This window comes from Canis lupus, chromosome 27 (assembly GCF_003254725.2).
Source record: "Canis lupus dingo isolate Sandy chromosome 27, ASM325472v2, whole genome shotgun sequence".
NCBI lineage: Eukaryota > Metazoa > Chordata > Mammalia > Carnivora > Canidae > Canis > Canis lupus.
In genome coordinates this window covers 4,071,836-4,093,856 of record NC_064269.1, presented here as the reverse complement: position 1 = coordinate 4,093,856, position 22,021 = coordinate 4,071,836, and the positions used below count along the sequence as shown (strand labels likewise).

At 38.1% G+C, this 22,021-nt stretch overlaps 1 protein-coding gene across 8 annotated transcripts in view; it reads left to right on the top strand.

Annotated features, from left to right (window-relative positions):
• DIP2B (disco interacting protein 2 homolog B) overlaps window positions 1-22,021 on the top strand; it is a 220,844-nt gene that overhangs the window by 139,928 nt on the left and 58,895 nt on the right. For 5 of the 8 annotated variants that reach the window (XM_049102727.1, XM_025477621.3, XM_049102724.1 and 2 more), the window contains exons 4-8: window positions 2,300-2,425; window positions 13,318-13,530; window positions 16,226-16,381; window positions 16,863-16,985; window positions 20,267-20,464. In XM_049102727.1, the coding sequence (XP_048958684.1) occupies window positions 2,300-2,425; window positions 13,318-13,530; window positions 16,226-16,381; window positions 16,863-16,985; window positions 20,267-20,464 (816 nt within the window). The remainder of the gene's footprint in view (window positions 1-2,299; window positions 2,426-13,317; window positions 13,531-16,225; window positions 16,382-16,862; window positions 16,986-20,266; window positions 20,465-22,021) is intronic. The other 3 variants (XM_025477622.3, XM_049102723.1, XM_049102728.1) reach the window with 2 other exon arrangements.

Genomic DNA, 22,021 nt, shown 5'->3' with positions numbered 1-22,021 from the left:
TAATAGAAAAATCACCTAATAAATCGATAGGTCTGTATTGATATAAATAAACAAATTGGGGGAGAAAGGGATGCTTTTATTTATAATAGAAAAATCACCTAATAAATACAGAAGGAATGAGTTATAAAATCAACATTTTATAGCCATTAGAATAGTAATTGCTTCAGCCAAGAATCATCAACAGATGCCAAAACTAGTAGGTAAAAGTTTAATGAAATATGTAAGTTACAGTGTCTCAAAAGCATTCACCCATACATTATTTATTAATTACATAAAGGGAAGAATAGTAACTTTGCAATGGATTACTTAAGCAGGCACCATCTTAACCAAGTAATCAAAGTTACTATCACCAGTAATGGGGCAGATGCTTCCTGACATCATGTTTTGAGAAGACATATTACTTCTGTGGTATTCCTACCAAAATGTATAATCTAGATCTAATTATGAGGAATATCAACAAGCCAAGATTAAGGGACATTCTACAATATAATTAGTCTATACAATAATGTCAAGGTAATAAAAGACGAAAGTAGAGAAATTATTCCAGATTATAGGATGATAGAAAGATAAGACAGCTAATGTAATGTGTGATTCTATATTAGGTTCCAGATCAGGAACAAAGGAGAAAAAAGCTTTAATAAAGGGCATTATTGGGCAGCCCGGGTGGCTCAGCGGTTTAGCGCCACCTTCAGCCCGGGGCCTGATCCTGGACACCGGGGATCGAGTCTCACGTCAGGCTCCCTGAATGGAGCCTGCTTCTCCCTCTGCCTCTCTGCCTCTCTCTCTCTCTCTCAATCTGTGTGTCTCTCATGAATAAATAAATAAAATCTTAAAATTTAAATAAATTAATTAATTTAATAAAGGCCATTATTGGGAGATAGTAGGCTAAGTTGGAAGATGGGTTGTGGGTTACATTATAGTTTGTATCAATTTTTAATTTTTGGATTTTGGTAAATATACTGTGGTTATATAAGAGTATAATCCTTGTTCTTAGGAAATACATCTCAGCAATTGTTGGAGTTAATCCTACAGAATCAGGATTAGACATGTGAACTAAGGTGAAAATACTGAATTATTCTTGCTGTGAATAGTTGCTATGAATAGTAGCAAGCTTCAGAAGTAAAGTTGCTTAAATAAATTATGGCATATATAGTGAAATTCTATACAGCCCTTGAAAATTATGTTGTAGGTCTGTATTTACACCAAACGTGTTTCTGGTTTTATTAGTGAAGGTTTTGTTGCATGAAACAGCCCAGCTCAGGCTACCTTAAATATCTAGGATAGGTCACAGAAGCAAGGGAACAGTTGAGAAGTCCCTAAAAAAGAAGAGACAGCTTTGGGGGTCTCAACCCTGAAGTTCAAGAGCCTACCTTCTTTCTAGGGCATTATCATTAAAGTGACTCAGTTCTAGAACTGTTTTTCTTGATTCAGCTTAAATTCTCCCCTATCCTAATAAAAGGATCGATTGGTCCAGGTCTCATATAGGGGTGCCTTTGCATAGCACAGACAGGCTTCTAAGGATAATTTGCATGTCCGCCAACTGGGCCCATTCCTGACAAGAGGAAATTCTTGTGAACTTGGAAGCTACTTCAGTTGTTATCTACCTTCATAAGATTTTGTAAGAGTTTAAAAAAATATATCAAAGTAGACCATAAGTTACAGTGGATAGTATGATCCTATTTTGCCAAAATATAGAGTGCACTTTGTGGTGGGAGTGGAGAATCAGAGTTCTGTCAGGATATGTTAATTATGAGACTCCTGTTAGACTTCAAGAGGAGAACTAAATTCTCTTTTGGCCAAAGTGGCAAACAAGTTCCATGAGCCCTTATATTTTTCTAGATCAGAATCAGCCCTTCTGTTCCTGTGGTATAGAACTGAGGGGTCTCCCTTTTCAGACAGTGAAGCAGATCCTAAGCTGCTTTTCCTGAAGAATAGTGAGTCCTCTAGATACCTGCACAACCCTCATTCCATTCAGAGATGGGATTCCCTGCCTGGCACAAGTGCATGTTAGACACCTTACCCTCTCCTCACCCCTGCCTCCCGTCTCCATTAACCCCTTGTTTGGTGTGTGAAGTAGTCACAGAATCATTCTGGGCTTCTTTTTCTTTCTCTGTAAAACTATCCTTGATTACTTCTTTTATCTCTTCTTTTTCGTTTTTGTTTTTAATTGTTACAACACAAATGGTAAGTAAAAATCACCTAAACATCCTTTTTCAACAATTGAGGCAGATAGTTCAGCTCAGAGAAGTAAACACTTTAAGAACCAGGAGCTAATAAATGCAAATGTTGAATCTTTCAGATATCCATACAGAAGCAGTTCAAGCTGCACTGGCAAAGCATAAAGAACAGAAGATGGCTTTGCCCATGCCAACCAAAAGGCGGTCCACCTTCGTCCAGTCTCCTGCAGATGCCTGTACACCTCCTGGTAGGTTTATCAGACCCTTTCTCACTGACAGTTACTCCTTTGATGTTCCTGGAATAGGCTCTGCTTCTTTTCTGAGGTAGGAGCTGGAACTTTCCTCATCATCTAAGGTGTAGAGGAGTACACATTGAAGGTGGCAGGATTTGATTGTCGCATTGTGAATGACATACAGAAAGACGTCTGAAGGGTAAAGCCATTTTTTTTTAATACCTTCTGAATTTCCAGCATTTCCTTGATGTAACCCCCAAACTCATGGAGTCATAAATAAACACAGGCCAAAGCTTAGGGTCTAAAAAAAATTCTTCTATGATGTAATAGCTATTTTTGTTGACATCTAAAATGTCACAGTCATACAGTTCTTTAACCCACAGTCATACATTTCTTTAACGAATTTGTACTCCTATATCAGATGCTTTGTCTCTATAGAGTAAGTGCGCTTGGGACAAAATTTATGTGTCATTAACATTGTGCAAGCAGTCATGCAAAGTTTTAATAGATCTAAAAAATATATATAAGTGTGTTTGTGAATGTGCGTTAATATATTTTGTGTAAATTTATATATTTTTAAGAATCCACTTTTTATAATAGGTTCACGAGATCACTGATAACTGAGTGTCTTCATCCCACTCTCATTCCCAGACTTGGAATCTCAACCCCTGCTAAAGTAAATTTAGAAGTTATAACTTGGTATTTGAGAAGCATCTGGAACAACTTTAAGTTGCCTTGTCTATTCAGAATCTTTCCCAAAGTTCCTAAAAACCTTACAATTTTTTAGGTGAAATCCCAGGCAAGATCTCCATGTAGGCCTCTGACACTAAACATAATAAATCTCTTTCGGAGCCTCAATATAGTGTTTCTCTGTCTGTCTACTGTCATGTTACTGGTATTGAAATCTTTGGGGAAAAATTTGTTCCCTGTAGTTTTGATCTAAAGGACTTACCATGTCTTTGGGGAGAAGGTTACATTGTCATGATTGACTTTGATTCACAGCTGTCAAGTTGAGCAGTTGACATTGATCCTGTTCCCTGGTTGGGGTTCATATTAATAGTTTTCTCCTAGGTTTTGGTTTTGGCTAACTTCTCAGAGCATTTGGGTGTGCTGTGGGCTCATTAACTGTGTGTGCTTTTTTTTCTTTACATCTGTGGTGTCAATATGTTTGAAAGAGAAATAGCTTTGTGGCTTCAAGTGTTTCTCAAAACGTAACATAGCATACCTCTAGCAGACCTTCACAATAAGACATTTTGTGTCTGTAATGGTGCATACTTCCAGCCCATTCATTCAAAATCTTGGATGGTTTCCCTTCTGCATTAGTATAGCACCAGTTGGGTCCTGGTGGACAAAGGGAGCTCTCAGTTTAGTAGCTATTCCTTGTTGGCAGATTCTGCTGCAGCGAGGCTGAGGGTTCAATTGTAATAAATGGCAAAGGGTAGGGAGCAACGTGACTCGCAGTTCTTAGAAACAATCCTCTCCATAGCCTTATTAAAGAGATGCAGTGTCAGAGTAAATAGTCTGCTCTCATGGCCTCGGGTTAAATGTGAGGGTGCAGCAAAGGATCTTGAGAATGCTCAGACGGAACTGAAACCTTTTTTATCCCCTTACAAAAGTCACTGCCCAAGGGGAATTTACCAACTCCAGAAACAAGTGGTGGCTATTCATTGCTGAATGAATTTGCTACAGTCCTCTGGATCTCTAACACTGATGCTGTACTCTGCCTGCAGACTTAAAGATGTGCCATGATGTTCCTGATCACCTTATGTGTCTTAATAATTTCGTGATGATAAAGATCCAGTCCTTTCTCCTAAAACCTTTATTCAGCAGAGCAGAATAATGGAAAGGTTTCCTATCCATTTATCTCCAGATCAGGGATCTCTGACTAGCATATGAGAAACTTAAATGAACCATCAGGGACATGAATGTTGTCGAATAGAAGGACAGTTCTCCCATCATGAAGAAACGTTGAGCACACCCTACAGTGATTTCTCACATGGCCCCCACATGGAGCTAGATCTCGATGCTCTCATTCTGCAATTACGTACATGCCTGCGTCTCGCATGAGGCAATGTGGAAGAGCTGTCTCGGAAGGCATCCATCGGTCCTTTTCATTTCAGGGAATGGAATTTGCTGTTCCCACTTTAGGATTCAGATTCCATTCTCTCCAAGCTTCAGAGAACCACTGGTCAGAGATGTGGCTGTCTCCTATTCCTAGGGCAATTTTTTTTAAAGACTTATTTATTTATTTATGATAGACACACAGAGAGAGAGAGAGAGGCAGAGACACAGGCAGAGGGAAAAGCAGGCTCCATGCCGGGACCCCGATGTGGGACTCGATCCCGGGACTCCAGGATCGCGCCCCGGGCCAAAGGCAGGCACCAAACTGCCGAGCCACCCAGGGATCCCCTTCCTAGGGCAATTTAATCGGATGTCACTGCCTCCCTCTAAGCCAGGGATGGCAGATGGGGTTTATCTTGCATATTTACTCTGATAGCCTCTGAAACAGTGACCCCCAGGGTTGGGGTGGAGGAAGGGCATGGATATTAATTAATGCGGATTATAGGTGGTTAAAAAAAAAAAAAAAAACAGGTTCTGGGCCTTGTCCAGACTTGACCTTGCCATGGCACTCTTTCTAGAAAGGTTGTACTTCCCTTGCAGAGTAACACTGACCTCAGATCTCATAGTAGTTTAGTCACGTTGCCCTTTCTGCACCGTGTGCTTGCTAGGGCTCTCACTGTGCTGGCGCTGCCCTGGGTGAACCCAGGTCCTGGGATACCTACGAGAGTGTGCCAGCCGGTGGGCTTCTGCGGGAGGCGTCCAGCACGTAACTGTTTGAATCACTGAACTGGTGGAATTTTAAGAGCTATTTTGGGAAGGATTTAAGAGAAGGATTTAGGAAGTAAAATATGCCATAAATCTTGGCCTTATTCATAGTATTACATAGAATGGAAAATACAATAAATAGTTGGCATGGGAAATAATTGACTTTTGTTCATTTGTCATTCATAAATAACAATATGTCAGTCAACCGAAAATTTGCCTGTTGATATGTACACTAATTTCTGTCGTATCGATTGGAAAATTTAAATTCTCCAAGTTGGTAGCAAACTACAATATTTAGTGCCTGTGGCCTTTTTCAGAGTCTTTTAGATTGCTTGAATTACTGCCATCCAGTTCCCTTTATATGCTGAAATCATTTACTAATGTCATGAGGCAATTACCTCAGCTCTTTCTTTGTAGGGGTTCTTTGTGTGATGCTATTTCTCATTCATACAGATAAACACAATGCAAAAACTGCAGCATGCAGTTCTAAATTCTTTCTGCACCCTCGTGGACTTACCCTGTGCTGCATTCTGAGGGTACTTGGGTTGACCAAATAGGCCACATAATGACCCCAAAGTACAGTAAGCTATTTCAGCTGGCTTGGGTAGAATGAATTTAGACATCTGTCCCACACGAGGCCCTGCTTGAAGGTGACTACAGTAGCAGTTCACGAGACCAGATGAGGAATTTACCTCTCTGCACATCTGTAGATAATAGTGATGCCCACGAACAGACTTGGGATGTTGTTATAGACTTCTAACATACTTTAATAATGCTTTATAGAATTACAGTATATTATAGTATGTCAGGGACTTTCACATGGCTTTCACAACGGCTGCCCTGCCTCATTTGTTCCTCATAGCCACTCTGTGATGTAAAAGGGCAGATTTCTTTAGAGATGAGGAAACAAACAGGTTCATAGATACTGAGGGATTCGCCCCAGGTCAGACAGCACAATTATGGGTCAGACTCAGTCTTCTTGATTTTGTTTTTCTACTCTACCAAAGTATCATGTTTGGGAGATCCTTTTTTACTTGATTGATACTCATGTATCCATGGTGCTGGAATGGGTATTATTCTAAATAAATTGAATAGCTGTTGCTTCTGAAAGGTTATAGTCTAAAACAGATTCTATTTAGTTAATTTAAACTTTTTTTTTTAAGATTTTATTTATTATTTGAGAGAAAGAGAGCATGAGAGTGGGGAGGGTCAGAGGGAGAATTGGCAAATCAGAATTGGCAAAGTGTGCCCTAATTAATACACTTAAGTTGTGTTAATAGCATACTTTCATTTTGGGTATGGGTTATGAGCAGTGGTCTGCCTTTACTTGAGAGACCAATAAATATTCAGTATTCTTTAAGCCAAAGCACAATAAAAACCCACTCTGTCAGACTGAATTTGTTTATTTCAATAGCTGATTGTAAAATTTAAGGCTTCCAGTAAAACTGATGTCATAGTTACCATTTATTGAGTACCCTCTGTGTACTAGTCAGAGGGCTAAGTGCTTAGCATATATATATATATTTTTTTTTTTTTTCTTGACAGTCCTCTGTCCCATTTTACAAATGAGGAAACAGGTTTAGAGAAGCTCAATAACTTGCCCAAACTTCTGTTTCTCGTTGTATAGTCAATTAGATAATCTGAAAATTCTCTCCTAGAACAGGGAAAAGAAGACTTCCCTTTAAAAATGCTACATAGAACATAACCAGTTTCCTTTTAAATCCATACAGGAACAAGAGAGGGAGAGAACAGTCACTGAACATCAGAGTACTGAGATGGTGCTCGCTTTCCCTGTCCTGGGGAGCAGGAAGGCAGGAAACAAGAGGCCTAAATTTTAATTACTATAAGGATGGAAGAGATAAAACCTTGAACCTATATAAGAGGTTAGAGGTTGGGGCAGCCCGGGTGGCTCAGCGGTTTAGCGCCACCTTCGGTCGAGGTCATGATCCTGGAGACCCGGGATCGAGTCCCACCCATGTCGGGCTTCCTGCGTGAAGCCTGCTTCAACCTCTGCCTGTGTCTCTGCCTCTGTGTGTGTGTGTGGGTGTGGGTGTGGGTGTGTGTGTCTCGAATGAATGAATAAATAAAATCTCAAAAAAAAAAAAAAGAGGTTAGAGGTTGGGGGCGCCTGGCTGGCTCAGTTTGGTAGAGCATATGACTCTTGATCTTGGGGTTGTAAGTTCGAGCCCCATGTTGGACGTAGAGCTTACTTAAAAAATAATAAGGTTGGAGGTTGGAATTTAGATCCCTGGAGGGGCTTACATCTTCAGCAGAAGAGTGAACTAGAAAAAATTAACATACCAGCGAAAGAAGATGTTATGAAGAAAGCTTGCCTTGTGCCTGGCCTTCGGATAACGGGGGCTGGGACCTTCCCTAAGAATTTGGGGTCAAGTGGGTTCAAGGTTTGAGTTTCACTATACTGCCTGGTAAGAACTAACATTAAAAAATGGTCTTTGGACTGATAATAACCTTGGGACACAAATAGTTTCTACAAGGATACAACCTCGACCCAGGAACTTAGGATTCCCAGAGATAAAGATCCGCTGGATTTTGTGAGCAAACAGTCCAAAAATAGAAAACACCATGAGAGAGAATCAATAGAAAAAGAACAACAGCAAACAGCAGAATTAATGCCTGTAAGAACTGATTTGCCCAAGAGCTCTCAGTGGCAGAGCTAAGATCAGAATTCAGAGCAGTCTGACCTAAAAAGCCTATTCTCTAAACCACTTGGCACATTGCCTCTCCTTCTCCCATAGTGTCAAGTAAATATTTTGTGGTAAATCTGGAGCTCTAGCAGTTGCAACATGTTTGATCTAACTTTCAGATAGGCAATATATATATATATATTTTTTAATCTCTTTTCTTACCTCAATACAGTTGACCCATGAGCAACACAGTTTGAATTGTGTGGGTCCATTTCTTTTTTTTTTTTTTAAAGATTGTATTTATTTATTCTTGAGAGATACAGAGAAAGAGAGGCAGAGAGACAGGCAGAGGGAGAAGCAGGCTCCTCGAGGGGAGCCCGATGTGGGACTCGATCCTGGAGCTCCAGGACCATGCTCTGAGCCAAAGGCAGTCGCTCAACTACTGAGCTACCCAGGCATCCCAGGGTCCATTTTTATGTGAATTTTTTTTTTTTACAGTACTGTAAATATATTTTCTCTTCCTTATGATTTACTTAATAGCATTTTCTTTTTTTTCTCTAGCTTACCTTAAGAATACAGTATATAATATATATATGAAATATATATTGAGTGCTTATATATCAGTAAGGCTTCTAGTCAATAGTAGGCTATTAGTAGTTAAGTTTTGGGTGAGTCAGAAGTTATACTTGGACATTCCACCATGCATGGGGCCAGTGCCTCTAACCCCTGTTCAAAGGGCAACAGTATTATTTGTAATATTAATTTATTTTTGTGTACTGTTTTTTTTTTTTTTTTTCCATAGACATGGGAAAATACCTAGACAAACTGTGTTTGGAGGTCCCTTATATAGGTAGAGTGACCCTGGAGTAATTAATGACAGTGAGTACTCCTTCTCAGAAGGGTTCCAGTTTGGACATTAATGATCAGGGCACTTATGCCAGTCAGGAGTCATGCACTATCTTAGTGGTTTTTCCTTTACTTGTTCTTTGAAGGTATTTCTTGGCCTCACTTATGTGATATATTTTGTAGTCGTTGTTAGGATGAGATCTTTCTTTCAGTGAATCTTGACCTAGCTACTGTTCTAAGCTGATGTCTGGGCCTGATTTTGGTGTCAGTTATCAGAACCCAGTGGTAGGCACTGTCTTTCCAGGAACATGTTCAACTTGCACAGTACCCGTCAGGTTGTATAGACTGACTGAGATGTTACCATCCTCCCACCATGGCACCATTTTCTTCCTCATAAATCTTTTTGAATTAGTTCTTACAACTTTATTGAATTATAATCCACACACAATAAACATACTTAAAGTGTATATTTTGCTAAACATCAACATAGCAAAACCATGAAACCATCTCAATTAAGAAAATGAACATTATCTACCATCCCATCCACCAAATTTCCTCATAATTCCTTTGTAATCCTACTTCTCTTCCTCCCTATGATCTGTTTTCTCTTGCTATACTTTAGTTTGTATTTTTTAGAATTTCATATAAGTAGAGTCATATTTCATTGTACTTTTTTGGGGGAGGGGAAAGTCTCATACTTCACACAGCACAATGATTTTGAGATTCATCCATGTTGCATATGTCAGAGGCTCATTCCTTTTTATTGCTGTGTGGTAGTCTGTCATATAGATATACCACAATTTGATTATCCTCTCAGTTCTTGATGGACATTTGGGTACTTTCCAGTTTTCACCTGTTACAAATAAAGCTGCTGTGAACATTCAGGTACAAGTCCTTGGTATGTTTTCATTTCTCTTGGGTAGATACCCGGGAGTGGAATGGATAGATTATTCCATTGGTAAGTGGAATTGGTGGATGTTTAAGCTTTTATTTATTTATTTTATTTATTTTTTGTTTAAGCTTTTAAAATAAACATTTTTAGATATAAAAGATCTTTTTTATACGAAGAAGAGGGATGCCATTTCCACACGTGGCTAATAACTGTTCTACAACAGTTAAAGACAGTAAATTCAGGACTTCCTTTCCCTTAAAACCAACAAGCTAATTGTTGTATGTTTTCTAATTGGATTTGAGGCTCAAGTGAATTTGAGGCGTCTGGTTATCAGTATAAAATGGTGCTGTGTTAAAATCACACCAACTGTAAGCTGAAGGGCAAACTGCATTTTTAAGATTGTTTTCTCTTCTGTAGGACCTATTGTGTTCATTACATTAGAGTTTAGTCAAGGAACTTTAGTTGTGATAAATAAGAGTTGTGAGTTCATGTTCAACCAGAGCAGTGGGAAAATGATTTTATGAAATCTTACCCAAATTTCTACTAGTCCACTGCAGTTTCCTGGGTGATAGTGACTCAACAAAACAAATCCCCAAAAAACTACCAAATAAACATATAAATATTTAAAAAAGAGTTCATTTTTGTTTGTAAAAATATACAGTCCCAGAGCAGTACATAACATTTTGTGTGATCTTAATGTAGAATCAGCTGGAAGCTTTGCACAGCCACTTTTGTACCTGTAAGCTCACACAGGGTGGATTACTTGGGGGAGGAGATGGGGAACTAGTGTTTACTGGCCAACCGCTACATGCTGCTACTGCTGGGGGTGCCTTCTGGACATTGTCTCATTTCATGATCTTCTGCTGCAGTTAGCACAAAGACCCATAACAGCCCAGTGCTGTCCGCTTGTCCAGCCTCATCTGTCATCAGTGTAGCATCCTGAGTTTGAGCTAGTCCCGTTTCTTTCCAAAGGTGCTTTGTTTTCTGTCCCCTCCCAGCTTCCTCGCATGCCGTTCCCTTCCCTGACCCTGCTCCCCTCACCTCCATGGCCCTCAGAACCAAGAGCTACTTATCATTTTGGCCAGGGTTGAGGTCCCACTTCCTTGGGTGCCTGCACCATAAAGCTCTTGAGTCTTACTAGAATAGGGAAATATCTTCCTTGTTCACCATTTTATTACTGCTAACTAGTGTAGTGCTTAGTAGTACCTATTGAAGGGATGAGCCGGCAAGCCTTCTCAGATGGATAATTTCATCCCTAAGTCACATAGCTCATAAGGGGAGGACACCAGAGTTCAAATAGAAGATAGACCCCAAGGCCATGTTTTTTCCACCACACTAAGCCGGCCCCCCTTGTAGGCACTAAACACTAAGGACTGGCAGGCAAATGAGGTAATTGAATCGAAACAATACACCTAATTACATAATTGATCCAATATAGAAACAGTGAAACCAATTTTCTATAAACCTAATCATGAAAATACTGGTTTTACTCTCGTCTGAAAATTGGATTATTCTAATTTTAGACTTAATGCAGTTTAAAATAAATGATTCAATAAAGACAGCCTGTAAATCAGTGGAGTTTGTGGGGTCCTGAGATGTATAACCCTGAAAGTACTTTGTTCTTAAGGGTCAGATTCGCCTGTCCCACATCACCTGCCCGTTCTTTTCTTTAGCACATTTACAAAGACAAAAAATCTCTGCCCCTTAAGGTACCTTTGAAATGTTGGAATATTCTTTGGAAATGATACAAACCTCTTTCCTTAAATAAAAAGTTACAGATGCTGTTACTTTTCTTTATATTTTCCTTAAGCCACTCTCCTTTTACATTATAGATCTCTTTCCCGTTTAAAGAACCTCACTGATGTATCCTTTGGGGTCTGACCACTGTTTACCTCTCCAGCCTCATCTTTTGCCCCTTACAACTCAAAGTCTTTGCTTCATTTACATAGAAGTTCTTAAAATCCTCAACTAAGATTGGTACCCATTTGTGAAACCCTTTGCTTACCCCATTTCTTAGCATCTTTTGTATTCTTGTGAGGTAGTCTGTGGGATTGTGTCTCCTGTACCGGATCGTAAGCCTTTTTAGGGTGCTGTCTCATAAGAACATATGTATCGCAGAATCCCCAGAACTTGACATAGTTTCCAGCACATATTGTAGTTAAGAAGTTGATTGTAAAAATAATCAGTCTTAGGCCTCATATCTCCTTCAATTTGAGATAATAAGTTGGAGGTGCTTCAGAGCAGGAAGCCAGGATTTGGTCATTATCTTAAAACTTCCTTGCTTGCTCTGGCTGCAGAATTTGGCTTCTAGGTCTTTTGTGGTTCAAATTTCCATTGTGGAGTGCTAGGCATTCTAGCCATGCTAATTAACTCTTTGGCTCTTTATGTTTTTGTCTTTTTAATGATTTTATTTTTAAATAATCTCTACACCCAATGTGAGGTTCGAATTTACAACCCTGAGATTGAGAGTTGCATGCTCTACTTACCGAGCCAGCCAGGCACCCCTCTCTTTGGCTTTTTGAAACAAAGCAGAACACATACCTACAGTTTCACGTGAGTTAGAGTGTTCTTCAGGACTAACCACAGAATATTTAATTTAAAAAAAATTGAATGAAATTTAATATACAGGCCATTAATTATAACCCCCAAAAATCATGTAGAAGGGTTTATCTCAGATCAGACCAAATGCTCCTTTAACTTGTATGCCTCCTAAACTGAGAGCCTTGAAAAAAATTCCTGACTTCTGCTTCCCTTGACTATCCTATATTTGGTTGAACTTTTCCTTTTTTATTTTTCTCAGTGTGGTTTTCTAATTTAGGCCTATTTTCCTGAAGTCAAAGCCAGGAAATACAGACATCAGTAAATTTCTCATAATTCTTCCCTGAGAATTAAGGAGAGCAATGCAGATCAGAGACATCTCCTGTCATGTTTGAAAAGCCTACATGTGCTGAGTGACCACTTTTCCACTAAAATCACAAAAGCACCAGGCTAAGCATTGTTTCTAATTCCATTTCTAGTTCCCCAGCACCTAACTCACTGTTTGACACCTAATTTGTTGTTAACAAAAGTAAATTTTTATATCACCCTATCAAGATAATTTCCTCTTGAGTAGACACTAATTAATAAGTACTTGTCAAAATCAGGGTAGCAACCTATCACAAGGTTCTCTAATTAAGAGGTTGGGGAAGATATATAAGCACTTCAGTATTATTGAATATAAGTAGATAAGCCAGAAGAATTTAGATCCTGATTAAGTTCAGAACAGAAAAGTAGTGAATGAAGTTTAAATATTCTGAAAGGGATTTTTTTAAGAACTTAAAATTACTTATAGATTTAGGCTATTTTATTTTTGCAGATTTTGGTCCATAGACCTTCCTTTGAGATTCTTGAGAAACTTTACATACTAATCTACATTAAGAATGTGAATAGGGGCACCTGGGTGGCTCAGTTGGCGAAGCGTCCAACTCTTGATTTTGGCTCAAGTCATGATATCAAGCCCCACATCAGGCTCCATGGAGCCTGGTTAGGATTCCAACACCCCCCCTCCCCTGCCCACCAAATCTCTCTGTCTCTCTAAAAAGAAAAAGAATGCAAATATTTTGCTGGTGTCAAAATTGAATGTATGATCAATGAGCAAGAACTGAAAGGTCTCTGTTCTAGGCAGGATCGAGAACTTCTTTTTTTCTAATTCCACACAGACACGTCTTCGGCCTCTGAGGATGAGGGCTCTCTGAGACGCCAAGCTGCGCTCTCTGCTGCCTTGCAACAGAGCTTACAGAATGCTGAGTCCTGGATCAACCGTTCAATTCAGGGATCGTCCACTTCTTCATCCGCATCTTCTACGCTGTCCCATGGAGAGGTCAAAGGAACCAGTGGGTCTCTAGCTGATGTATTTGCCAATACTCGAATAGGTAGGAGCTGGATCTCCCCAAGAAGCTCAAATTATGTTCCATTCCCAGCATCCAGGAAATAGTTTATGATTTGTATTAGGTTTTTCAAAGTGGCCTAAGAATATTAGAAAGAACATAACAATTAATGGGGCAAAGATGGAAACACCAGCAATACATTTGGAATGATAGGTATCATCTGCATTATTGGTGCATAGCATTGCCCACCTGAAGCCATAGCTATTTCCATAAGCAATACTCAAGCTGCAAGATATAACACCAGTCTTAGTGTGAGTTTATCCCTGTTGGAGAATATTCCATATATTAAAAAGTGTTAAAATATGTAACATCTTAGATTTTCCCAGGATTGTTATCTGTGTTTTCTCAAACAAAAACACATAAAACCTGAACAAATTCTGCCCTATGACAATACCAGTGAAGCCCTTTGTCCTTAGCATAAAGACTGGATTTATTGTCCTTGCTGCTGTGTTATTGCTACAACCGGGGTGTGCAGGCTGCGGATGTTGGTACTCTGTGAGCTGCTGCCTGCTGCCAGTGCTCCTGTATGGAGTGTAGCTTTTGCTTGGCTCTGCTTTATGTTTTTGTGTGTGTTTTTAAAAGAGTTTGTGACATCTGCAGGTAAAGATACAACTCAGATCTCCGCTTTTACTAAATTGGTTGGTACATACTGCACTAAGTAATGTATTTGAACATCATGTGTCTGTGGTGTCTTAATTTTCATATCAGTGACCTTTCTCTATTACTTTATATACATATATATCTGTAATCTATTAGTTGATTTCTGAAACGAAAAACCTAGAAAATTTGTAATTCAAGCCTGTAATTAGTCAAGAACATAGCTACCTGAAGAGTATGGTTGCCCACATTGAAAAGCTAAGTACCAACAACTGGTGTCTTGTCTTGCACTCTTGGCTCTGCTCTGTAATTCACTGAACCTCTTAAAGCAGGTACAGATGAACATGCTTACCATCTCTTCTGTTTGGAAGGGCAAGCAACAGAGCCATGGTTGGGCCAGGTTTTATTTCTACATTTGTTTTTTTTTTTTTTTTTTTTTTTTTTTTTTTTCTCTACATTTGTTTTAAAGAGAGCAATTTCACTTATTAAAAACAAGTACCTAGTACCCAATTGTCCTAGTACCCAATTAACTCTGGATTTTTGTTAACAAGATGATTTCATCTGACTTTATATTTTTTTTCTATTGCTTCTACTAGTCTATGAAAAGTTTTTTCTTCAGGTGCTCACAGAAACCATTTTATCTAACACTATGAGATAGTTGGGTATTTGCTCTAACAGAAGCTATTCGTCTTCCTCATGGAAAAACTTGAAGATACAGATTTAAAAACAAGTAATCTATAAACCCACTTCCCATGGATACACTTTAATGTATATCTTCCTAGACTTTTTTGCATATGAATAGTGTAAGGTTTTTGGTCTTGTTTATACAAAAATGAAATTGTACCAAACATAGTGTTCATAACCTACTTTTTGTAGTAGTATATCACAAACATCTTTTATATCATTAATATAGAATTATACTATTATTTTTATGGTTTCAAAGTATGCCATTATATGGCTGTGCCTTAGTTATTTGGCCATTCCCCTGTTTTGGACATCTAGGTAGTATCCAATTTTTTGCTATTATAGAAACTGCTGGAATGAACATCCTTGAACACACAACTTGGTGCATTTGTCTGATTATTTCCTTAGGATGTATTCCAATAAGTGGAATTGCTGGGTCAAATAAAAGTGCCTGTTTTTTAATGCTTTGTTACCACATTATCCTACAGTAAGGTATACTGTAATATACTTGTGCTAGTATATTTACAACTTTAAAAACTATTGAACTAGTAATAAACTTTTGGGGCTTAGAGGCCTTACTCCCAAATTTATTTTAGGAATTGTTTACATTTTGCTTTTTGCCTTTTTTTATAGTTTTGAGTGGCTTGTTATTCTTGTGAATCATATTTTACTTCCTCTAATTTTCCTTTTCTTCCCCAGATGTTTTGCTAAGTTTTTTTGTAACATATCCCTGTTAAATGGCTCTCCTCCAATTTGTGGCATTCAGTTTCTCAATGTTAAGAATCTCTACATTAAGCAGAGTACAGTAACATTATTTAATCATGCTTCAATCAAGGGAAGAACCTTGTCAAGTAGATCCGAGGTTCTTGGTTATTTTATAAAAATTGGAAGTGGGCTTTATCTGGTTTTCTTCACCTGGAAACTTGAAGGATCTGACCCACTCCCAAAACACTCCTTCCATTTTCAGTGGAAGAAGAAACATGATAGATAAGCCAACATAAACATGAAGAAATGCTCAAGACTAGACTATTAGTAGCATTATGACCATACTCACTTTGTTCTCATTTTGAAGTCACTGGCAAGTTTTGTTTTATTATGATTATTGACATTGGATTGTTACCAGACTTTCTGTGTAGGAAAGAATGTTTTTCAGGAACATTTGCTATATGATTTGCTCTTACTAAGGCTATTCGTGTTTTTTAAAGTAATAATTTTGATATGCCCTCTTGCTCTCTCATTATATCTTACCAGTTGAATTTTATTTCAGAGGTTATTTTATAACAGTTGATGCCGTTTATATAGTTTTTTTCCTTGTTAGGAAACAACAACAAAAATTTAAAGATTCTTATTTTTATTGCTAATGTAATATGATTCTAAATTTTGTTTTCTCCCCTCTTAGAAAATTTCTCTGCTCCCCCCGATGTCACTACAACTACCTCTTCTTCATCATCCTCCTCCTCAATGCGCCCAGCAAATATTGATCTGCCCCCCTCGGGGATAGTTAAAGGCATGCACAAAGGATCCAACAGGTCCAGCCTTATGGATACAGCTGATGGTAGGGAGTTCTTTTGGGCAGCTAAATAGAAGATATTTGTTGAACTGGGAAAATTCACATCCTGAATAGCAGCACCTAAGTGGTTAAGCAGTTGCAGAACTCTACCACTGGCCCACTAACACGGTCAGCATGTCCTCTGGAGCACCCTCTTTTCAACAGCCTGATGGCGCTGTTACTTGTTCAGACAGTCTGCATGGTCAAAAGATACTGGAAAAAAAAAAAAAACGAGTATTGGGGGGAAAAGAATGCTATAAGGAAAAAAAGGAGGATTAGATGAAATCTGTAAGCAGGGTATTAATAATAGTACCATATTTGTTTTATGTTTCAATAAAATTTGTCGTGTACATATTTGTACCTATTTGGCCCAGTTGAAATAGGGCAAAAGCCAAACCTCATTAGACATTAAAACTCCTAAGAGAATTGAGAAGCTAAGATAGCCCTAGAATCAATGAGTTTTAACTTACTGTTTTTCCCCTTATAGGTGTTCCAGTCAGTAGCAGAGTATCCACAAAAATCCAGCAGCTTCTAAACACTCTGAAACGACCCAAAAGGCCTCCCTTAAAAGAATTTTTTGTGGATGACTCTGAAGAAATTGTGGAAGGTAGTAGTATTAATACCGAAGACATATTTTCCTTCAACAAACAAATCTTAAGCAATTACTACATGTCAGATACCAAAGGATTTAAGGGTGAACAAGGCAGCATTTTTGTTGAAAGAATTCATAGTTCTCTGCTCTTCTTTCCCTAAGGATCATTTATATTTCAGGTCTCAGGTACAAAATAAAGAGAAAGAGGAGAGAAAGGCAAAGAGATAACTGTGGAAGCATAGAACTATCCTTGGAAAATATGCTGTTAGAAATTAGGAAGTTTCCCAAATACAAAATTTTAAAAATTATTTACATTTTGCAGTATCCTAGAATACAAATGTCAAATTTGATCTAAAAAATTTGCCCAGTCGGAGACATTTGCAGATCTTATTGTCAGAGAGTTCTCACTATTGTATTGGTCCCTCTCCTCCTTCCCACCCTGCCTTAATCCTTTCAAATAACCAGCCCCCCAAAAAAAAGCCCAGTCTTTTTTTGATAGATATAACATAATCCTTTTGTTAAATGAGCCAGTCGGCACATATATCTGCTTTCTACAGGACAGTGTGGAAGATGGTGAAAAGAGTTCAAAGATTTATGAAAATATAGCCACTCCTTCATATGATTTACACATTAGACTGGTACTAAAATATATGTACATGAAAGTATATTTTAGCCAATAAGTATGTATCAATTAATACAGCAGCTGGGAGAAAGAATAGAAATCAGTCCCATCTTTGTGGTTAGGGAAAGCTTTGTAGAGGAAGTGGTGGTAGTGGTTTATTTATTTAATAATTTAACAAATATTTATGGATGAAATCATGTGATGTTTGGAATTTAATAGGAAGAATTGGGAGTTGAATGAGTAGAAGTATAGATGAAATGAAGGTGGCCATTTGGTGATTATTGAAGCTGGGTGACGAACAGATCTACCCAACAAAGGGTTTTGTCAAAAGAACTGAGCCTTGGTAGCTTTGTAGTTCATTTTAACCTCCTTAGACTAATACAGGAGGCTTTGATCACCTTGGGCATGTTAATGGAACTAGGCACATTAATAGACTAGATCTGGTCTCAGCCCACTTCATACAGCCAGAAGCAACAAGCAGTCTGATATAGGAGGTTAAAATGACTTTATGTTTCTTTAGGAGTCACTAAATTCACTCAACTATGGACATCTTTCTCCATATACTGATATTCAAGACGTTCATATCAGTACTGGCCTCTGCAGTATTTCCCGCACTGTGTATTTACCAGGCAAATGAAGGTCCAGGTTCAATAGGAATCATACTTGAACAATTTTCATTGGCAGAAGAGCACTAACAGCTTTCTACCAATTTTAAATAGGTGACAGTTGCTTTTTAAAATAATGATTATCTTTGGAAAAGAAAAATATCCACATGTCTTTGGAAGCCTTCAAGTGAGTTTCCCCCGGCGTCTGCATTGAGGCCCAGTGGATGGCAAAAACGTACACACTTTTTTGACCAGAAGACTATGCCTACCATCTATACGGTCTGTCCATAAAAACGAAACTATTTAAGAACACCACCCTGCCTTTTTAAAAATTAATATGGTGGTTTAGAGTCTGGGAATATTCAAAGCAGAAGGGCAACTGAAACGTTAATTTACCTAGGACAGTGAATTGGGAAGTGAAGCTATTTCATTAGTTTTATGTTTTAGTAGGGAGAAGAATCAAAACATTTTAAGTAAATTTCCCAAATCTGTCATGAGGTTGAGCTATAAAATAAAATTTTTATTTCCTATTTCACTTGCCCATCTAATACTTGCTGCTGACTGTATTTCTTTTCCTTTCTATGCCTCTGTCTCATCTCCCACTCACCTGGCTAATTCCTACCCTTCCTTCAAGACTAAGTTCACAGCATGGATTCCGTCCTCTAAGTTGGGTGATGTGGACTCTTCTGCCCTCCCTGTAATGTGTCTGTCATGCACTGCTCACATTTCTCTACTTAGCTCTGTGTATGTATGTGTGTCCCCCTTGCATTCCAGATACCTCGTGAGGGCCCAAACTCTGTGCTCCTTGCACCTAGCACCTTAGAGAAACAATAAGTGTTTGTTCAACATTTATGTACAGCGTTTATTTCCTCAGTATTTATCACATCCTATGCATATCACTGGCACTCAGTAAATAACTTGATTTTGCTCCATGTGTACATTATCTTTCCTGCTATGAAAATAGAATTTTTTTGCCTTTTATTATTTGAATAATATTTGTTCACTGTAGAAAAATTAAGAGGACTTTTGTTTTATTCATATGAAAAAATATGAAATACTATTCACCTCCAGTGGAAGTGGAATGACCATGTTAATAATCTAGCACTTTCATTCCCCCAAACTCAGTTCAATTTAATTAACATCGTTTGAGCTACCATTATGTATTAGGAACTGTAGGCAATAAGAGGACAAAGAACCATGCCTTCTTTCAAGAAACTGTCAGCCTTAGGGGGAGAAAAGCTTACACAGTAAAAGAAGCCCTTGAGGATCCTCAGTGCTTTAATGAGGGTAGACAACCACATAGTGGGGGAGCACTAAGGAAGAAATGACTGCGGACAGCTTCCAGGAGTGTGCTGTTTGAGCTGCATCCTGACAAGGATGAGTACAGGTATACCAGAAGCAAAGGGATTGGCCAGATGAGATGTGTACAGAGGTATGGAGACGTAGAACACTGTCATCTGGGCTCATTCTCTGTTTGAGTTTATTAATGACCCTGTGATTGCTCCTTGGCCTTTTGGCTAAGACCAAGTGTAATAATGATCCTGTGGTAGAAGTATTACTACCCCCATTTTACAGATGAGGAAAAACGAGGCTCAAGTAACTCAAGTTGCCTAAGGTCACACTGGTAAAACATAAATGTAAATTTGAGCTTTCTGACTCACGTTTCATGCTTTTTCAAATATAACCCAGGGAAGTGGAACCTGGCTCTCTAACATCAGACACAAACCATAAGGATTTAAAAACAAGTTGCATAAAATTATAAAATTACTAAAAAGAAATGTATGCTCTGTGCTTTTCTGTATGTTCACTGGTTTGCTTTGTTAGAGTCAGGATTTGTTACATAAAATATATTAAATATGGTTTCACAATTATGTGGGAAGATAACTTCAGGCCCAGTTTGTGGATTATCATAATTTCTAGCAATGTCATTTCTTTTCTCAGAGAATAAAACCAAATAAAGTTGAAGAGAAAAGGGAATTATATTTGATATTAGGGACCTAAATTGTGTTAGTTTCTATCTGTATGTATTTCAGATAATATTTTTATAACTCATGGGGGTTTTTTTGGTACAGTACCTCAGCCAGACCCCAACCAGCCCAAGCCTGAGGGACGGCAGATGACCCCTGTGAAGGGGGAACCATTAGGAGTCATCTGTAACTGGCCTCCTGCTCTTGAGTCGGCCCTGCAGCGCTGGGGCACCACTCAAGCAAAATGCCCCTGTCTGACTGCACTGGATGTGACTGGAAAACCAGTTTATACTCTCACATATGGTAAGTTTGCAAGATTCCCAGCTCCTTCCTTTTCTCCTAATAGTTCTTCAGATTACCGTTGGTAGTGTTTTGATCTTGATATTTAGCTATTGCTGTCATTGTGTTTCAACAGATCTTTTAAATTATTTTAATAGGAACCTAAGTTCTAAGTGGAGCTCTTGCCAAATATTTTCATATGCTAAATGCTATTTGCAAAGCAGCTAATATTTGAAAGAGCAGAAGGAAGAAAGAGGCTTTGTAGATACACTAATGATTTAATATTAGAAGGGATTTAGAGAAGACATTTGGGCAGGATATATTTAAAAAAAAAAAAATCCAAAAGTTTTATCTAAAAAGTTGAAACTGATTACTTTTTAGATCTTTGACATTTCATTCTACCTTTTGCTAGAATGGGCACAAAATTCTGTAATGAACAAAGAATTGGTACTTTTCTGTTTAGTGTTTGCACCCCAGCTGAAGTTTGATTTTCCTTTTTAAGTAACTTTTAAAGTAACTTATTTTCCTTTTAAAAAATTCCTTTAAGATAACTTTTTTCAATCTTTTAAAAGATTTTATTTATTTATTTGTGAGAGAATGCACATGTGCACACTGGAATGGGGGTGCGAGTGGCCAGAAAGGGCAGAGGAATAGGGAGAGGAATAGACTTTCCCCTGAGCAGAGAGTCCGACACAGAGCTCGATCTCAGGACCCTGGGATCATGACCTGAGCTGAAGGCAGATGCTTAACTGCTTGAGCCACACAGACACCCATATTTTTCAATTTTTAACAAGAATAGATTCAACCTGGGCAGTGAGATTTTGTACTAGTTTATTCAAACACATTCTTTTTTGCCTTCAGAAGTGAAGCACATTGTCTGTAATCTAGATATAGAATAATTTTAGGAAAAAAATAGTTTTTATTTAAAGAACCAGACAGATTGATGTGAGTTTAAAACCCTAGCTGCCCCTCTCAATGAGTTAGATGTAAAACTACATATCTATTCAAAATGACATGATTTCTTTTTCACTTCCTACATAATCTAAGATAAGAATTTGTAAGGGTGTTTGGAGGGAGGGAGAAGAGAGAGGGAAAGAATATGCCTTTTTCCCCCAAAAAAAGTGGTTTTTAGCATTCATTTCAGAAGCTATATATTAATTTCAGCCATGTAACCCGTAAAGCAGTTAGCTGACCAAATCTTTACATACTTATTTAACATCTATGAGTATATCCACATGTTTCACCTAATTCCCATTTTGTCTGTTTTTACTGAAATACAGTGGCATGTGCTTAATCATTTGAGTCATACTTTTGCTTTGCAGTTAACCTCAAGTATCTAATACCAAATATGTAAGTGGTTCTTCAGAAGAAGCTTAGAACAGAAGTAGTCTTCTGATTTTCAGCCCTGGTATAAAAATTGTTGCCTTCCCTTTAAATGTTCTTGGTTCATGTTAAATCATTTCTAAAGATATTCAGACCACTTCACAAAAGAATTTGAAATATTATCTAAACCAAAATGAGCATCTGGTGATATTTTCCTTTTGTTTGGAAACAGGACTGGCTTTTGTAAACTCAAGTGAA